The sequence below is a fragment of the Myripristis murdjan genome, chromosome 10, assembly GCF_902150065.1.
Source record: "Myripristis murdjan chromosome 10, fMyrMur1.1, whole genome shotgun sequence".
In the NCBI taxonomy this organism is placed as follows: Eukaryota; Metazoa; Chordata; class Actinopteri; order Holocentriformes; family Holocentridae; genus Myripristis; species Myripristis murdjan.
In genome coordinates this window covers 22210552-22230850 of record NC_043989.1, presented here as the reverse complement: position 1 = coordinate 22230850, position 20299 = coordinate 22210552, and the positions used below count along the sequence as shown (strand labels likewise).

General features: G+C 40.9%; 5 protein-coding genes across 5 annotated transcripts in view; all 5 read right to left on the bottom strand.

Moving 5' to 3' along the window:
- LOC115366073 (protocadherin alpha-C2-like) overlaps positions 1–19240 on the bottom strand; it is a 187040-nt gene extending 167800 nt beyond the window's left edge. The window contains exon 1 of the mRNA XM_030061304.1: positions 16883–19240. Within this exon, the coding sequence (XP_029917164.1) occupies positions 16883–19240 (2358 nt within the window). The remainder of the gene's footprint in view (positions 1–16882) is intronic.
- On the bottom strand, positions 75–2426 carry LOC115366903 (protocadherin alpha-3-like). The gene has a single exon (XM_030062575.1). The coding sequence runs from the start codon at positions 2424–2426 to the stop codon at positions 75–77; it is 2352 nt and encodes a 783-aa protein (XP_029918435.1).
- LOC115366902 (protocadherin alpha-3-like) lies at positions 3472–6112 on the bottom strand. The gene is given in 3 exon segments (XM_030062574.1): positions 3472–5793; positions 5795–5858; positions 6108–6112. Coding segments are annotated over 3 exon segments (2391 nt in total).
- LOC115366901 (protocadherin alpha-2-like) lies at positions 9836–12244 on the bottom strand. Its single transcript, XM_030062572.1, has one exon. The coding sequence runs from the start codon at positions 12242–12244 to the stop codon at positions 9836–9838; it is 2409 nt and encodes an 802-aa protein (XP_029918432.1).
- On the bottom strand, positions 13602–15980 carry LOC115366405 (protocadherin alpha-8-like). The gene has a single exon (XM_030061832.1). It carries the CDS (start codon positions 15978–15980, stop codon positions 13602–13604), a length of 2379 nt encoding a protein of 792 aa, XP_029917692.1.
- Positions 19241–20299: the final 1059 nt, after the last annotated feature.

Here is a 20299-nt window from a genome sequence, read left to right as displayed (position 1 = left end):
TTTACTGTAATTCAGATCTACTTGGGACAGTACGCGCTGATGTATCATCACGCAGCACTTCATGACATATGTCATTAAAACAATCTTACCTCTCCAGATGCCTGCCTCCTGTCAGGGAGAACTAGTGTATTCGCATTGCTGCCCGGGACTATAGTAGATCCTATACTCATTCTGGGTCCAACTAGCATGTACCGTTTGTCTCCAGATCTGTACTGGATGCTGTGGCATAAAGTCCCGTCATAGTTCGTGTCTTGTAAGTACTTGGAGGAATAGTCAGTGGGTTTGGAGCACTGCATTACAATCAGAACGATGATACTGATGAGAAACAGTGTTGAAACAGAGCTCAAAGTTATTATCAAATAAAATGTCACATTACTCTCTTCTTCAACGTTTGCTGCACTTTTAACATCTGAGGCTGCAAAAGCCTCTTTGGGCTCCACAGCCTTGACAATCACAGTAGCTGTTGCTGACAGGGAAACGTTCCCATTGTCTTTGACCAGTATGACCAGTTTATGCTCAGCCTCGTCTGTCTCTGTGAATGAGCGAAGTGTTCTTATCTGTCCTGTATAGCGGTCCAAACCAAACAGACTATGGTCACTCACTTCCTGCAGCGAAAACAACAACCAGCCGTTATATCCTATATCTGGATCATAAGCTCTCACTTTAGTCACCAGGTGGCCTGCGTTCACATTGCGGGGAATCTCCTCCACACCTTCAGCAGAACCGTTCGCGCTGAGTGGATACAAGATGACTGGAGCGTTGTCGTTCTGATCCAGAATGAACACGTTCACTGTGACGTTGCTGCTCAGTGATGGAGTTCCAGAGTCTGTGGCAACAACTTGGAACCAGAAGGTTTTCAGAGTCTCAAAGTCAAAACTTTTTAGTGCTAATATATCCCCATTTTCAGTATTGATGTTCATAAATGGAGTATATTTGTTAGCTTCACTTACATCTCTAATAATATGATATGTTATAAGTGCATTATTTCCCTCGTCATGATCAGAGGCTTTCACTGAGAATACTGATTCACCTGGAGCGTTATTCTCTGCAATGTAAAAAACATATGGGCTCAGTGAAAACTGTGGTTTGTTATCATTCACATCTGACACAACAATGCTTATTGTTTTTTCAGATGACAAAGATGGTTCACCTGCGTCTTTAGCAACAATTGTTACGTCATACTGAGATTGCTCTTCCCGATCCAAAAGCAATTTGTTGACTAAAGAATACATGTTATTCTGTAATGACGGTGTGAGCGCAAAAGGGACATCTTGATTTAAATAACACACCACTTTTCCATTGAGACCAGAGTCTGAATCTTTCACACTAATTAACGCCACAGTAGTTCCCGGTTTAGAATCTTCCGGCAGAGCACGTGAGAAAGATGTCACCTCGATCTCGGGTGCATTGTCGTTTACGTCAACAATCTGAATAGTAACGCTTTTCTCTGATGTTAATTCCTTGTCCGATGCTTGTACATCAATCTCATATTTGCTACTCTCCTCAAAATCTATTTCTCCGGCAACGATTATTACTCCAGTTAATGGGTTCAAATCAAAACGTGCACGTGTATTTGCCTCCACGTCATTACCAAATGAATATACAATTTCAGCATTTGAACCCTCATCCAAATCTTTTGCATGTACTTGTATGACCGTCGTGCCAGTAGGGGAATTTTCATTTAGTTGCACAGAGTAAGAATCCTTGGTGAAGACTGGAGGGTTATCATTGACATCTGATACATTAACTGTTATTTTCATTTCCCCAGACTTAGGAGGTTTGCCTCCATCTATGGCTGTGAGCAATAACGTATGGCTCTTCACAGATTCTCTGTCAAGTGGCTTTTGGAGGATCAGTATAGGAGTTTTACGATCCTCACCACGATCCTTTACCTCCAGACGAAAATGTTCATTCTGGCTCAATCTGTACTGCTGGACAGAAAACGGACCACTATCAGCATCGCGAGCAGCTTGAAGCTGAAATCTTGCACCCGGTAATGCGGATTCAAAAATCTCTAAACTTTTCTCTTTCTCTGGAAAGCTGGGAGTGTGGTCGTTCACATCGGAAATCTCCACTGAGACATAATGTACTTCCAGTGGATTTTCGAGCACGGTTTTCAAGTCAATCAAGCACACACTGCTCCGCTCACAAACCTCCTCTCTATCAATTTTTTTGTTCACGTACAGGATGCCATCGTCCTGATTTACCCGGAAAAGGGGCTCAGTGGATCCGGCCACAATACGATATCCTCTTTCTTTCAATGTGTTCTTGTCCAGTCCTAAATCCTTGGCAACATTACCAACAACTGTCCCCTCTTTCACTTCTTCAGAAATAGAATATCGTGTTTGCGCCGTGGCCATGCGCCATAACAGAACCACAGCAATCGCGACAGCAATCCTCCATGTCCCTAGGTCTCTTTGTTCCATGGTAACACGATGAGGCAAATAATCCAAGTTATAAGGGATGAATATGTATCAGCTAATGAAAATAAACGTCCATGTTCCTCCCAAACGAGTGTGTGTCCTTCAATTTCCAAGTGCTATGGAGATGTATGGGCCCAGTTAATGTTCACCACGGCTTCTGTCATTCTTTGTGCGAAATTATCAACCCAGCAAAAGGGTGGGCCTACATTCGACCAGATTCACTCCTACGTTTATACTGACACCATGCGCCCATTAAGTGCAAGCTTTTACTTATCACATTATCATTATTATTATGATTCATTTATTTATTTATTTATTTATTTATTCATAGGATCTTAGATGTTAAACATAAGGCCTTTCAAAACACATCTTTTCTAAACGATTGCTTTTTAAAGTTATCTATAACCATAAGGAAGCATGTGCTCTTTTAGTAACCTGGTCCAGTACGGGGACACATAAATGGCTGTAACTTGACTGCCAATTTGCAAACACTAGCAAGACACTGTCATTCAGCGCAAAACACAGTAAATTCAACAGGTGCAGGTGGTCAATATTTTGAAACCTCTATAAAACTATCTGAAATAAGTTTACCAAAGAAGCTCTGTTGTATGAATACAGTCGCATAAATATTGCATATCAACAATAAAAAGTTATGAATAAGAAGTTGAGCTCAGTCTGAATGGTAAACATTGCAGGGATCAGTAGTTTCCATTAAGTATCCTTAGACACTAAACCGGCCACCACAAATGTTATAACTGATAATGAAGACTGCTGAAATACGCTGCAACCCATTTATGTGTGTCTGTCTGTCTGTCTGTCTGTCTGTCTGTCTGTGATTATCACGTGAACTATAACAATAAATTAAGTTAAAAAAAAAAAAAAAAAAAATAGCAGCGACACCTGCCCACTTCAGCACTAAGAAAAAAATACATCAGGAAAAGAAAGTTTTGTCTGCCATACAAATTACGTAAATTTGAAATACGTTTTGAGCAATAGTTGGAAAAATAAGCAATCACTTAACTAAATAAACAAAAAGCCATTCACAGATTTACTGTATTCTTACCTCTAAAGATGCCTGTCTCCTGTCCGAGACAACGAGAGTATTGGCATTGCTGCCCGGTACTATAGTAGATCCTATACTCATTCTGGGTCCAACTAACATGTACCGATTGTCTCCAGATCTGTACTGGATGCTGTGGCACAGTGTCCCGTCATAGTTCGTGTCTTGTAAGTACTTGGAGGAATAGTCTGTGGTTTTGGAGCACTCCATTACAATCAACACGATGATACTGATTAAGAAAAGTGCTGAAACAGAGCTCAAAGTTATTATCAAATAAAATGTCACGTTGCTCTCTTCTTCGGCTTTTGCTGCACTTTTAACATCAGCAGCTGCAAAAGCCTCTTTGGGCTCTACAGCCTTGACAATCACAGTGACTGTTGCTGACAGGGAAACGTTCCCATTGTCTTTCACCAGTATGACCAGTTTATGCTCAGCCTCGTCTGTCTCGGTGAATGAGCGAAGTGTTCTTATCTGTCCTGTATAGCGGTCCAAACCAAACAGACTGTGGTCACTCACTTCCTGCAGTGAAAATAACAACCAGCCGTTATATCCTATATCTGGATCATAGGCCCTCACTTTAGTCACCAGGTGGCCTGCGTTCACATTGCGGGGAATCTCCTCCACACCTTCCACAGAGCCGTTTGCGCTGACCGGATACAAGATGACTGGAGCGTTGTCGTTCTGATCCAGAATGAAAACATTCACTGTGACGTTGCTGCTCAGTGATGGAGTTCCAGAGTCTGTGGCAACAACTTGGAATCGGAAAGTTTTCAGAGTTTCAAAGTCAAAGCTTTTTAGCGCCAAAACTTCTCCATTTGTGGGGTTTATGTTAATAAACGAGGCATGTTTGTTGTCCTCGCCCCCCTGTCTAAGAATGTGATATGATATTAATGCATTTTCGTTTTCATCACGATCAAAGGCGCTAACTGAAAATACTGGTGTTCCCGCGGCGTTATTTTCTGTTACATAGAAAGTATAGGGCTTCGCGGAAAACTCCGGACTGTTATCATTCACATCTGAAACAAGAACGCTTATTGTATTTTCAGACGACATGGCTGGTACACCTGAGTCTTTGCAAGATATTGTTACATCATACTGAGGCTGATACTCTCTGTCCAGAGAAGTCTTCGTAACTACAGAGTACATGCGATCTTGCATCGAGGGTGTCAGTGTAAAGGAGAAATTGTCATTTAACGAACAAATAACTTTCCCATTGAGGCCTGAGTCCAAGTCATTGACATTTACTAGAGCCACAGTGGTCCCAATTCTGGCATTCTCTGGCACTGCGTTTGAAAATGATGTCACCTCTATTTCGGGGGCATTATCGTTAACGTCTACTATCCTTATAAATATGCTTTTATCCGCTGTGAGAGGAGCAGATCCTTTATCGGATGCTCGTATATCTATCTCAAAGCTCTGGTTTTCCTCAAAATCAATAGGTCCTTTAACAGTTATCTCTCCCGTTATCTTGTTTAAACTAAACAGTTCCATTATATTTCTATCAACCTCTTTTCCAAATAAATACATTACCTCCCCATTTAAACCCTCGTCTAAATCAGTCGCATTTACCCGAATAACTGTAACACCAGCTGGAGTGTTTTCACTCAACATTGCCGAGTAAACATCTTTTGTAAACATGGGAGTGTTATCATTTACATCAAGTACGTCCACGATGATTTCTATGGTACCTGATTTTGGTGGTTTACCTCCATCAACTGCTGTCAGTAATAGCTTGTGTTTCGTAGCTGTCTCTCTGTCTAATTGTTTTTGTAAAACAAGGAATGGGATTTTACGGTCCTCTCCTCTATCTTTAACCTCTACACTGAAATGCTCATTATGGTTAAGTTTGTATTGCTGGATAGAGAACTGGCCGCTGTCTGCATCACGGGCAGCTTGGAGCTGAATTCGAGCCCCTCTCACTGCTGACTCTGATATCTCTAAATTAGTTTGATTCTCTGAAAAGGTTGGTGAGTGGTCGTTTACATCTACGACCTCGACAGCTACGTAATGAATCTCCAAAGGATTTTCCAGCACCGTCTTCAAATTGATCAGACAGACGCGGCTCCGTTCACACACCTCCTCCCGATCTATTTTTCGATTCACATAGAGAATGCCGTCGTTTTGGTTTACCTGAAAGAGGGTTTCAGTAGAGCCAGACACGATACGAAACCCCCTATTCTTCAAAGTGTTTTTTTCAAGTCCCAAATCTTTTGCTAACTGTCCGACTACGGTACCCTCCTTAACTTCCTCAGAGATAGAATATGAGATCTGTCCATGAGCTCCATTCCATAAAAGAACAACTAAAGGAACAAATGCAGCCCACCCGAGTCCCTCGCTCCACGACAGGAATCCTCTTTGTTTCATGTTTTGTGAATCTAAAAGATGATAATCCACAATCCCAGAACTAAAATTGCATTATCGACATAAAATCTCCACAACTACGTAAAACGTTTAAATCCATCTACAAAATTGTCGTGATGCGGTTCGTGATGCGTGCGAAGCAACCGACGACTTGTATTAGCCTTTGATTATTTCTCGTGACGTCTGTATGAAGAAAAAATGGGTGGGCCAAAAAGGAAAAATGGGAAGTTCTCTCACAACCGTTATTCCATTTGCACACTGACACCATGCGATTTCACATGAGATTGCAAAATGCTTTGCATCATTACGAAGCCTAGTGGGGTTGTAATGTTGGGTTTACAACACTTTAACCAAGAACCATGAAAAAAGGAGGAAAGTATTCTGTGCAAAAGTAATGAAAATATACCTTTGGCTGAATAATCCCCCAGCATTTTTTCTAAAGCACTGAAAATTTTCAGCACCTTGGAGAGAGACCGGCGCATTCCAAAGAAAGTGGGTTGCGGCATGAGACGGTGGTCAATCACGAAACCTCAGCAATGAAAGGAAACCATCTTTTTCTCTAACACAGATCATTGATTGATTATTCGAACAATAAGTCAGTCTCCAGACTTAAACCCAGTGCATGCATTTTACCTGCTTAAGAGGAGACTGAAGGGAGTAACCCCCCAAAACAAACAACAACTGAAAGAGGCTGTGGTGAAAGCCTGGAAAAGCATCACAAAAGAAGAATGCAAAAGTTTGGTGGTGTCAGTGGGTCACAGGCCTGATGCAGTTATTGCAAGCAAAGAACTTGCAACTAAATATTAAGTTTTATTCACTTTAATCCATTTTAAGTCTATCTGTTCCAATACTTTTGCTCACCTAAAAATTTGGTGTTCCGTTACAAATAATGTTATTTTCTAAGTTGTGTATTAGATCCAGATGTAAATACCTGGAAATGAAAGCTGAAATGTTGATCTATTGTCTCATATTCATCTTTTGATGCCAAACACAAATATGTTCAGTTTATAGCAAAAATAAAGGAATTGGCCTCACTGTTCCAATACTTTTGGAGGGGACTGTAGGTGAAAATGCTGAACCTATATGAAACTGCATAACATTTGTTTTAATTCAATTTACAAGAAACAACACAAAATCGATCTAATATCACACACCAATTAAGGACATATGCCATTAAAGATAATCTTACCTCTCCAGATGCCTGCCTCCTGTCAGGGAGAACTAGAGTGTTTGCATTGCTGCCCGGGACTATAGTAGATCCTATACTCATTCTGGGTCCAACTAGCATGTACCGTTTGTCGCCAGATCTGTACTGGATGCTGTGGCACAGTGTCCCGTCATAATTTGTGTCTTGCAGATACTTTGATGAATAGTCTGTGGATCTAGAGCACTGCATTGCAATCAACACGATGATACTGATGAGAAAAAGTGATGAAACTGAGCCCAAAGTTATTATCAAATAAAATGTCACATTGTTCTCCTCCTCATTTTTGGGTGAACTTTTGACATCAGCAGCTGCAAAAGCCTCTTTGGGCTCCACAGCCTTGACAATCACAGTAGCTGTTGCTGAGAGGGAAACGTTCCCATTGTCTTTCACCAGTATGACCAGTTTATGCTCAGCCTCGTCTGTCTCTGTGAATAAGCGAAGTGTTCTTATCTGTCCTGTATAGCGCTCCAAACCAAACAGACTGTGGTCACTCACTTCCTGCAGTGAAAATAACAACCAGCCGTTATATCCTATATCTGGATCATAGGCTCTCACTTTAGTCACCAGGTGGCCTGCGTTCACATTGCGGGGAATCTCCTCCACACCTTCAGCAGAACCGTTCGCGCTGACGGGATACAAGATGACTGGAGCGTTGTCGTTCTGATCCAGAATGAACACGTTCACTGTGACGTTGCTGCTCAGTGATGGAGTTCCAGAGTCTGTGGCGACAACTTGGAACTGGAAGGTTTTCAGTGTCTCAAAGTCAAAACTTTTTAGAGCCACAATATCTCCATTTTCAGAGTTGATGTTCAAAAATGAAGCGGCTTTATCATTTTTACTCCCATCTCTTACAATATTAAATGACATTTGTGCGTTTTGTTGCTCATCCCGGTCAAAAGCTTTCACTGAAAACAGCGAGGCCCCTGGAGCGTTGTTCTCACTAACATAGAAAGTATACGTGCTCAACGAAAACTCTGGACTGTTATCATTTACATCCGAGACGTCAACGCCTATTGTTTTCATAGATGACAAGGCTGGTTCACCTGCATCTTTAGCAATTATTGTCACATCATAATGAGACAGATTCTCTCTGTCCAACTTGGACTTGGTGAGTACAGCGTACATATTATCTTGTATTGAAGGTGTTAGAGTGAAACGCATGTCATCGCTCAAATAGCCGATAACCTTCCCATTTAGCCCAGAGTCTGAATCAGTAATGCTTATGAGTGCTACCGTCGTCCCGGGCCCGGAGTCTTCTGAAATAGCGCTTGACAATGATGCCACTTCAATTTCTGGTGCGTTGTCGTTTAGGTCTTCAATTTTAATAATAACACTTTTGTCTGTTGTCAGAGGAACTGCCCCTCTATCTGACGCCTGTATATCAACCTCATAGCTTTCTTCTTCCTCAAAGTCAATAAAACCTTTGACAGTAATTTCACCTGTATTCTTATCTATATCAAAAAGTTCACGCACTTTGCTATTAGCATTACTACCAAATGAATACATAACTTCTCCATTCAGACCTTCATCCATGTCTGAGGCATTAACTTGAATGACTGTTGTGCCAATGGGGGAATTTTCTTTCAACAAAGCAGAATAGACATCCTTATTGAAAACAGGCATGTTGTCATTTATATCCAAAACATCTATGGATAGTTTTATTGTCCCTGACTTTTGGGGTTTCCCCCCATCTATCGCTGTAAGTAGCAATTCATGATGACTATTAGTTTCTCTGTCTAGTTGCTTTTGTAAATGTAAAACTGGCACTTTACCGTCCTTGCCCCTGTCTTTAACCTCCAAGCGAAAATGATCACTGGGACTAAGTTTATATTGCTGCACAGCATTCACACCACTGTCTGCATCACGGGCTGCCTGCAACTGAAATCGTGCCCCTGGTAACGCGGACTCTGGTATTTCGAGTGATTTCTCCGTCTCGGGGAAACTAGGGGAATGATCATTTACATCTAGCACCTCAATCCCAACATAATGAATCTCTAATGGGTTTTCTAGCATGGTTTTGAGATTGATAAGACATGTGCCGATCCGTTCACATATCTCCTCTCTATCTATTTTCCGGTTTACATAAAGGACTCCATCATTGTGATTTACCTGGAAAGGGGATTCGGTCGATCCAGAAACAATACGAAAACCCCTCTCTTTGAGAATATTAATATCAATAGCCAGATCTTTCGCAATATTCCCAACAACAGTTCCTTCTGAACACTCCTCGTGAATCGAGTATCTTAACTGCGCCGAGGCCCCGCTTAAGAGCAAAGCAACCACAAAGACGACCAATTGCCTTTGATCTCGCCATGCCTCTGGTCCTCTTTGTTCCATGTTTTGAGGCGAAAACTCACTCCAGGACATTACTCTTCTATAGCAAGAATTTATATCTCCATTAAAGTCAAAAAATAGATTTCCTCCGACGTATCATATAGACCAAACCTGTGTTCATTCGGCTACTGACTGCTGAAGGGGCCGCCTAGCGCTTATGAAGAAACACTGTATGGTTAGTGTTATTCTAGCTGGGTACTGCCACCACGCGAAACTACAAAATATTACATGTATCGTTTGAGTGAAGAGGGCATGCTGCACACCATTATCAAATAGGCAAAACTATCAAAACAACATCTCATGAAAATATATATACCACTGTGGTATATATAATAATTTGAAGGTTTCGAAGGGAAAAGAGTTATGCTTTGTGCAAAACGCTCTTGCGTGACAACAGAAGTGGTATGATTTCCTATGGAAACCGTATACATGCTACGTCAGGTACCTCATTCAAGAATTAACTGAACTGAAACATTGGAATAATTGCATGAAGTAAAACGTATTTGATAAAGCATTAAGAAGGCTTACCTCTCCAGATGCCTGCCTCCTCTCTGGGAGAACGAGAGTATTCGCGTTGCTGCCCGGGACTATAGTTGATCCTATACTCATTCTGGGTCCAACTAACATGTACCGTTTGTCTCCAGATCTGTACTGGATGCTGTGGCACAGTGTCCCGTCATAATTTGTGTCTTGCAAGTATTTGGAGGAATAGTCTGTGGATCTAGAGCACTGCATGACAATCAACACGATGATACTGATGAGAAAAAGTGATGAAACTGCGCCCAAAGTTATTATCAAATAAAATGTAACATTGTCCTCCTCCACATGGTTTGCTGCACTTTTGACATCAGCAGCTGCAAAGGCCTCTTTGGGCTCCACAGCCTTGACAATCACAGTGGCTGTTGCTGACAGGGAAACGTTCCCATTGTCTTTCACCAGTATGACCAGTTTATGCTCAGCCTCGTCTGTCTCTGTGAATGAACGAAGTGTTCTTAGCTGTCCTGTATAGCGATCCAAAGCAAACAGACTGTGGTCACTCACTTCCTGCAGTGACAACAACAACCAGCCGTTGTATCCTATATCTGGATCATAGGCTCTCACTTTAGTCACCAGGTGGCCTGCGTTCACATTGCGGGGAATCTCCTCCACACCTTCAGCAGAACCGTTCGCGCTGACTGGATACAAGATGACTGGAGCGTTGTCGTTCTGATCCAGAATGAACACGTTCACTGTGACGTTGCTGCTCAGTGATGGAGTTCCAGAGTCTGTGGCAATAACTTGGAACTGGAATGTTTTTATTTTTTCGAAGTCAAAGCTTTTTAGTGCTGAAATTTGCCCATTATCAGAATTAATATTAAGGAAGGACGCGATTCCACTATGCGCCTCATGACCTCTGACTAGATGATACGTTACAACAGCATTTTCACCCAAATCTTTATCGGAAGCACTTACAGATAATATCAATTCACCTGGAACATTGTTTTCAAACATGTACAGCGCAAGAGGATTTTGAGAGAATACTGGACTGTTATCATTCACATCTGCAATCTCAACACTGAGCGTTTTGGTGGTGGATAAAGGAGGCTGGCCGCAGTCTGTAGCTGTGATTGAAATGTTAAAATGAGACAAAAATTCTCTATCCAAGCGACCCTTTGTAACGATTGAATATACGTTTTCTTGAAAAGAAGGTTTGAGCTCAAATGGGGAGTTTTCAGAAATTCTGCAAACTACTTTACCGTTGTTTCCAGAATCTCTATCTGTCAAACTAATTAGTGAAATGACGGTTCCTGGTTTTGCGTTTTCCACCACTGTATTGGAAAGTGATGTCACGTCAATTTCCGGTTTATTATCGTTCACGTCTTCAACTTTTATAATAACCCTGCAGTCAACACTTAATGGTGGCTGCCCTTTATCAGACGCCTGTACGTTCAACCTGAATACTTCGTTCTCTTCATAGTCTATTTTACCTTTAACTCGAAGCACCCCTGTGACACTATCCAAATGGAAAAGCTCCTGTACTCCTTTCTTGACATTCCTCCCTAAGCTGTATTCAACTTCGCCATTGGCTCCATCATCTGCATCTGATGCACTGATTTTAACAACGATCTTACCTATTTCAGAATTCTCCTGTAGAATCACAGAGTATGCATCTTGACTGCAAACTGGCTGGTTATCATTCGTGTCTAGTACTGTAACAGTCACGTTCAGAGTCCCTGATTTAGGCGGATTTCCTCCATCTAATGCAGTCAAAAACAATGAATGCTTGATATTCTGTTCCCGGTCCAAAGCTTTTTTTAATACCAAAACCGGAATTTTGTCCTCATCCCCATTATCACGAAGCTCTACGTTAAAATGTTCATTTTCATTTAATTTATACCGTCTAACAGAATTAATTCCAGCGTCTAGATCCCGTGCAGCGTGCAGTTCAAAGCGAGCACCTGGGAGTTTGTTTTCAGCTACCTCGATGTTAACGTCTTTGTCTAAAAAACTGGGAGAATGATCATTTACGTCTGTTATCTCTATCCCCACGTAATGAATTTCAAGAGGATTTTCAACAGCGATTTTTAGATTGATCATACAGGGACCGCTACCATCACAGCGCTCCTCTCGGTCAATATTTTTATTAACAAACAATATCCCATTCCCATTTACACCAAAGAGAGCTTCTTTAGACCCAGACACGAGACGAAATCGTCTTGCTGCCAACGTGCTGACATCGAGTCCCAAGTCCTTTGCAACATTCCCAACAAATGAATTCACTTTCACCTCCTCTGGAACAGAATATCGTATCTGAGCGCAAACCTGCAGTGCACTGCACAGCAAGAGAGAGATATCAAGGGAAACCCACCGGTACTCCATTGTATTTGTCCTTTCGTCTCTTTTCACGACACGCAAGGATAAAAAAAATCGATTCTAAAAGCAAACCCGATGTGTGTAACCATCTGAAAAATCCATATTTGTATTGTTAAAACAACGAATAGTCCTATTTTCAAAACCAATCGGTGTCGACTGTGATCTCCTCCATTTGGAATGAACAAAACCTCTGAGATGGGCAGGGCTTACCGACATCACAGGCTATTCATGATGGAACATCGACACCATGTGGCCCAGCAAAAAGCAAATCTAAACGTAAAGCCACAGAAAAGAAGTCAAGAACTGCATTCCATCACGACTGACAGCAAGACTAAACAGTATTACCTCAATGTGAAATTTCATTAATGACTAGATGCGTTCAAATCAAGACCAATGTTTCCCTCCTTGAAGAGAATACAGATGCTATTTTGAGTTAAAGACCACTACCGTTAAGTCTCGTTTACTTTTCCACAAAAAAAAAAAAAAAAAAACACGCAACACGCCACGTCACGTTCAGAGCGATTATTTTGTGGCCGAGAATTCAATTTCTTTCTGAAACTGTCAGAAAACATAGACGAGACATAAATAAAGATTAAACAAAAAAATAAACAAAAACTTCAAAAACAGACTGCGTGTAAAATTTACGAGAATGAATGTCAGCAAATGGCTTCCTTTGAAAGTTAGAAACATGTGCCATAAAACTGACTGAGCCCAACACGTCAAGGAAAAAAAAGAAAAGAAAAATATAGATAGATAGATAGATAGATAGATAGATAGATAGATAGATAGATAGATAGATAGATGATGGGCGGACACAAACAAATGGCATTATGGAACTCTCAGTGAAAAATAGGTACTGTATTACATTCAGTTTTCTGTTAGAGTTGTGTGAAAATGTGGGTGTTGGCGAAAGGCGCTGAAAAAAGAGTTGATTCATTTTTTAAACAAGTCTGATCTCTCTCGCCTCTTGTCGGGGACCACAAGAATATTAAAGTAGTATTTACTTATTAGACGAGGACCACTAGAGTGTTATAGAGTATGACTGATCCTGTTAAAAAGCACAGATATTTACTTGTTTCTGACAAAGTGCTCACCAAGCATGCTTAAGTGTTGGCGAATTTCAGCACACTGGACAGAGACAACTGGATTTCACTGAAGTAGGAAAATGACATGGGACTTTTGTCAATAATAAAACAAAGTCAACGACCAGGCAGCCAACTTTTTTTTTTTTTTTTATCTAACTCGGACCAATAAAGTAAAGAAAAAATATAAATGGCACCTTTCTGTATTCCAAATAATGTCTCTTGTAATGATCAGGTACATGAAAGAGCAGGCGCAGATTCATTGACTTCGTGAACATATGTCATTTATACATTCTTACCTCTCCAGATGTCTGCCTCCTGTGCGGAAGAACGAGAGTATTCGCATTGCTACCGGGAACTATAGTAGATCCTATACTCATTCTGGGTCCAACTAACATGTACCGTTTGTCTCCAGATCTGTACTGGATGCTGTGGCACAGTGTCCCGTCATAATTTGTGTCTTGCAAGTATTTGGAGGAATAGTCTGTGGATCTAGAGCACTGCATGACAATCAACACGATGATACTGATGAGAAAAAGTGATGAAACTGCGCCCAAAGTTATTATCAAATAAAATGTAACATTGTCCTCCTCCACATGGTTGGCTGCACTTTTGACATCAGCAGCTGCAAAAGCCTCTTTAGGCTCCACAGCCTTGACAATCACAGTGGCTGTTGCTGACAGGGAAACGTTCCCATTGTCTTTCACCAGTATGACCAGTTTATGCTCAGCTTCGTCTGTCTCTGTGAATGAGCGAAGTGTTCTTAGCTGTCCTGTATAGCGGTCCAAACCAAACAGACTGTGGTCTCTCACTTCCTGCAGTGAAAACAACAACCAGCCGTTATATCCTATATCTGGATCATAAGCTCTCACTTTAGTCACCAGGTGGCCTGCGTTCACATTGCGGGGAATCTCCTCCACACCTTCAGCAGAGCCGTTTGCGCTCACTGGATACAAGATGACTGGAGAGTTGTCGTTCTGATCCAGAATGAACACGTTCACTGTGACGTTGCTGCTCAGTGATGGAGTTCCAGAGTCTGTGGCAACAACTTGGAACTGGAAAGTTTTCATTTTTTCGAAGTCAAACTTACTTAAAGCCATAATATCTCCATTTTCAGAGTTGATATTAAGCAATAATGAAGGCTTATCTCCACTCCGATTATTCATGATATGATATGAAATGCGTGAATTGTCGCCCTCATCCCGGTCAGATGCCGTCACTGAAAATAGTACGACTCCTGGGGAATTGTTCTCAACTACATAAAATGTGTAGGGGCTCAGTGAAAACTCCGGACTATTATCATTTACATCTGAAATGACAATGCTGATCGCTTTTTGAGAGGACAACGATGGCACACCTGCGTCCTTAGCAACTATTGTAACATCGTATGCGGATTCCTTTTCTCTGTCCAGTAGAATTTTTGTGACTAAAGAATACATGTTTTCTTGTCCTGAAGGTGATAACGTGAAAGGAACATCTTCTCTCAAAGCACAAGTGACTTTCCCATTCAGACCAGAGTCTTTATCATGAACGCTAATTAATGCAACTGTGGTCCCCAGCCTTGAATTTTCTGGAATTGCATTTGAAAATGACGTAATCTCTATCTCCGGATCGTTATCATTCAAGTCAACAATATTAACGAAAACACTTTTGTCCGTCTTGAATGGAGCTGGTCCTTTATCTGATGCTTGTACATCGATTTCATAACTTTCCTCCACTTCGAAATCGATTACACCTTGAACAATAATTTCACCAGTATTTGGATCTACACGAAAAAGTTGACTGATTCTGCTGTTCACATTATTACCAAATGAATACGTAATTTCACCATTGGACCCTTCGTCTAAATCTGTAGCATTCACTTGGATAACTGTTGTGCCAATGATAGAATTTTCATCCAAACGCACTGAGTAAGTATTTTTGGTGAAAACTGGCATATTGTCATTAACATCTAAAATGTCAGCGATAATTTCTACTGTTCCTGATCTACTCGGTTTCCCTCCATCAATGGCAGTAAGAAGGAACCTATGACTTTCTTGCGTTTCCCTGTCTAGCGGCTTCAATACTGTTAAAACTGGTATTTTAGCATCTTTTCCTCGATCTTTAATTTCCAAACGGAAATGATCATTTTGACTAAGTTTATATTCTTGAACTGAAAACTGACCAACATCAGGGTCGTGGGCTGCTTGCAGTTGAATGCGTAAGCCTGGTAAAGCTGACTCTGAGATCTCTAAACGTGACTCTTTCTCCGAGAAGCTGGGCGAGTGATCATTTATATCCAGAACTTCCACAGCCACATAATGAATTTCAAGGGGGTTTTCCAGAACAGTTTTTAGGTTAATCAAGCACACGCTGCTGCGCTCACAAACCTCCTCTCGGTCAATTTTTCTTTTAGTATACAGCATGCCATCGTCCTGGTTTACCTGAAAAAGGGACTCCGTTGAGCCCGCCACAATACGATATCTTCTCTCTTTCAGTGTGTTCTTATCTAATCCCAAGTCTTTGGCAATATTACCAACAACAGTTCCTTCTTTAACTTCCTCACTGATGGAATATCTGATCTGTGCAGAAACTCTGGTCCAAAACAGCATCAAAAGAACCATAAAAGCGATCCGTCGCCATTCGTCTCTCCATGCCCATCGTCCTATCCGTTCCATCATTTTCAAATAAGGATATCCCAAGGCCCAGAATCAAAGCAGCGTCATTAAACAAAATGCATACAACATATTATCAAATGAAGGGTGATAAAATCCGCAGCGATGACAAAATTGCAGATATGAATAATAGGAGTGTGCTTCTATGATCCTAAACCGCAATCAGTAAGGGGTGGATCCGCATCTGTGACAAGAGACTCTACTCGAATCACATGTGTGCTTATACTGACATCATGTGATGCTTTTCCATTCTGCAGTGACGTTTAAAACTACAATGACATTTTAATGCAGACATGCTTGTTTAATGGGACTCTTTGACCTTTAGACAATTGGAAACGGCTTGTTTTGGGGAAAAAAATCCCAACTTAAATAGATAAATACCTGGCTCCACCACGTATACCACGGACGTCTTCTTCAACATCGAAGTTTTACCTTACTAAATGGCAGAATCACACTCTGAAACGCATATTTCTGCAGCCCAAATACTTCGATATTATAATGAAGCCTTATAGAAACATAATGCTCATATAAGTTTTTGTAGTGAGGACAGATCTTATGAAAAGGGTAGAATTAGACAAAAGTAAAACTAAAGTGTCTAACCCGTTCAGATGCCTGTGTCCTGCCGGAAACCACAAGCGTATCCCCATTAGTGCCCGGGACTATGGTTGAACCTATGCCTGTCTGTATACACACATATCAAACGCATTTCAGTACCTCGGACAGCGAAAACCAGAAAAGGACAGTCTGCTTTCAGCCTGCCGACCGTGGTCTTCTAAAATTGTTTACCATAGACAAATGATGAAGCCAAGTGTCGCTAGATAACACAAGCAAAAAGAATAGCATTAAAAATGAATGCGTGTCAACATGTGGTATGTCACTGAAAATTAAAAGTTTATGCATGTGCTTACCTCTCCAGATGTCCGTCTCCTGTCAGAAACAACGAGAGTATTCGCATTGCTGCCCGGAACTATAGTAGATCCTATACTCATTCTGGGTCCAACTAACATATACCGTTTGTCTCCAGATCTGTACTGTATGCTGTGGCATAAAGTCCCGTCATAGTTCGTGTCTTGTAAGTACTTGGAGGAATAGTTTGTGGGTTTGGAGCACTGCATTACAATCAGCACGATAATACTAATCAGAAAAAGAGCTGAAACTGCGCCCAGAGTTATAATCAGATATAAAGTAACATTATTCTCTTCTTTATCATTCTCTGCAGTTTTAACATCGGAAGCTGCAAAAGCCTCTTTGGGCTCGACAGCCTTGACAATCACAGTAGCTGTTGCTGACAGGGAAATGTTCCCATTGTCTTTCACCAGTATGACCAGTTTATGCTCAGCCTCGTCTGTCTCTGTGAATGAACGAAGTGTTCTTAGCTGTCCTGTATAGCGATCCAAAGCAAACAGACTGTGGTCACTCACATCCTGTAGTGAAAATAACAACCAGCCGTTATATCCTATATCTGGATCATAGGCTCTCACTTTAGTCACCAGGTGGCCTGGGTTCACATTGCGGGGAATCTCCTCCACACCTTCAGCCGAGCCGTTCGCGCTGACCGGATACAAGATGACTGGAGAGTTGTCGTTCTGATCCAAAATGAACACGTTCACTGTGACGTTGCTACTCAGTGATGGAGTTCCAGAGTCTGTGGCAACAACTTGGAACTGGAAGGTTTTCAGCGTTTCGCAATCAAAACTTCTTAGTGCGAATATATCGCCATTGTCTGAATTGATGTTTAGAAATGATGTTACTTTATTATGATCGCGTTCGTCTTTCTGTATGTGGTACATAATGAGAGCATTTTCGCCATCGTCACGATCAAATGCCCTCAAAGAAAACACAGACGCTCCTGGAGCATTGTTCTCATTTATATAAAAAGTATAGGGGTTCTGTGAAAACTCTGGATTGTTATCGTTCACATCAGACACAAAAATGCTTATTGTCTTTTCTGATGTTAGGGTTGGTTTACCTGTATCTTTGGCAACTATTGTCACATGATAATTTGATTTATTCTCTCTGTCGAGTTCTGACTTTGTGACGACAGCGTACATGTTGTCCTGTATTGAATGTGTCAGCGTGAAAGGCACGTCGCCCTTTACAAAGCTGACAACTTTTCCGTTTAGTCCAGAGTCCAAATCAGTGATGCTGATAAGCGCAACAGTTGTTCCTGGTCTTGAATCCTCTGAAATTGCGCCAGACAGCGACGTCACCTCAATTTCAGGCTCATTGTCATTCATATCGATAATTTCAATTGTAACACTTTTATCCGTTTTAAAGGGAAGCGCTCCTTTGTCAGATGCTTGGATATCGACCTCATAAATGTCATCCACCTCATAGTCTATCAGCCCCTTCACTGTTATTTCACCTGTGATCGGGTCAACGTCAAACAGTTCACGTACCTTACTATTCACATTGCCAAATGAATACCAAACCTCACCGTTTGGACCTTCATCCAAATCAGTGGCATTTACTTGTACGACTGTTGTGCCAATGGGCGAATTCTCATTTAGCACTGCGGAATACATATCTTTTGTAAAAACAGGCATGTTGTCATTCACATCTAAAACATTTATGAAAATCTCCACAGTCCCTGTTTTAGGGGGTTTTCCTCCATCAATTGCTGTGAGCAACAATTTATGATTACTAGATGTTTCTCTATCCAGTGGGCTTTGTAAATGTAAAATTGGGATTTTACCATCCTTGCCGCGATCTTTCACCTCTAATCTAAAATTATTATTAGGACTAAGTTTGTACTGCTGAACAGAATTTACACCCCCATCTGGGTCGATAGCGGCATGCAACTGAAATCTTGCCCCTGGTAAGGTGGACTCTGAAATTTCAAGCCGTTTATCTTTGTCTGGGAAACTGGGAGAGTGGTCATTTACATCTAACACTTCGACTGCAATATAATGGATCTCCAGGGGACTTTCTAGCACGCTTTTAAGGTTGATCAAACATACGCTGGTCCTCTCGCATATTTCCTCTCGATCTATATTACGGCTCACGTAAAGTATACCATCATTTTGGTTTACCTGGAAAAGGGGCGCACTGGAGCCAGAGACAATGCGAAAAGCTCTAGCTTTAAGCGTATTCAGATCTATTCCTAAATCCTTTGCTATATTTCCAACAACAGCTCCTTCTTTGATGTCCTCCGAAATAGAGTACCTTATCTGTCCTGATGCTTTGCCAAAAATCAAATCCAAAGCGAACACGAAGGCAACCCACATCCATTGTTGTCGCCATGACATTTGTCTTCTTTGTTCCATGTTTTGATATAAAATCACAAATCCAGGACATATATTAAATGGTAAAGAGTGTTTGCATATCTATGCGTTATACAATAAAATTCACTCCCAATTGCGTTTACTTCGTGGGATCGTTGCTGAAATCCAAGTGATAAGGTAATGTTACATCCTGCTGAAAGCTTCATAGGGCTGCATATGATCACAAACAAGTACAAGGCGTAATTCTAGTTGCTTACTGCCACCATGCGATGATATCACACGCAACGAGTTCAGTGCAGTCTCAGCTCAAATTTAAAATAAAAACTTACAAGCAAGCAAATACCGAGGCAAATCATCGGTCATCTTGACTGACATATCAGTTAGTATTAAATAAAATATGATCTATTCATATTGGAAATCTAATATTTTAAAACGAAATGCAGAAGCTTCAAAGTGTACAGATCAAACAGGCAGAATAGCCTCCATGATGATTACAATGGGTAACAGCGCAGCCATTTGCAAAACAATATACAGGTCTCTTTTTAGTACAGTCGAAAGCAGATAATAGTTGGTAACACTGAACAATAATTGTAAATGAATTAAGCATATGTTAAAACTTCCCTAATGTTAATGTATGAATCATCATGAGTTAAGGCATAATGATTGAATGATCAAGAGGCAACGACTGTCCTATCTGCTAACTGTTGATAATCTTTGTTATAATGTGCTGATTCCTTTTGAACTAATAGTTTATTCATACCATCAATTTATGTATTAATTGCAATTTAAAAGGGGTCTGACTGAGTTGTTAGCCCTTTACGATCCTTTGTAATATATTTGTATACAAAATACATATTTTAGGTTTGTCTCCTTTTTAGATAAACATTCTGTGTAGAATATGACCGGCAAACTTAGAAACGTCCAAGGCACACTGTTCCGTTAAAAAAAGGTTAAAAAGTCTTTATTATTACACGGCTAATAATAAAGGCTTTCACGATTAAATTGTGCTGCGCGCACTCTCCAAAGAGCACATGTTTCTTGTTTGCCTGATAGACAACCCACGCAGGGCTCCCGATTCCCTTTTTTTATTATTATTATTTT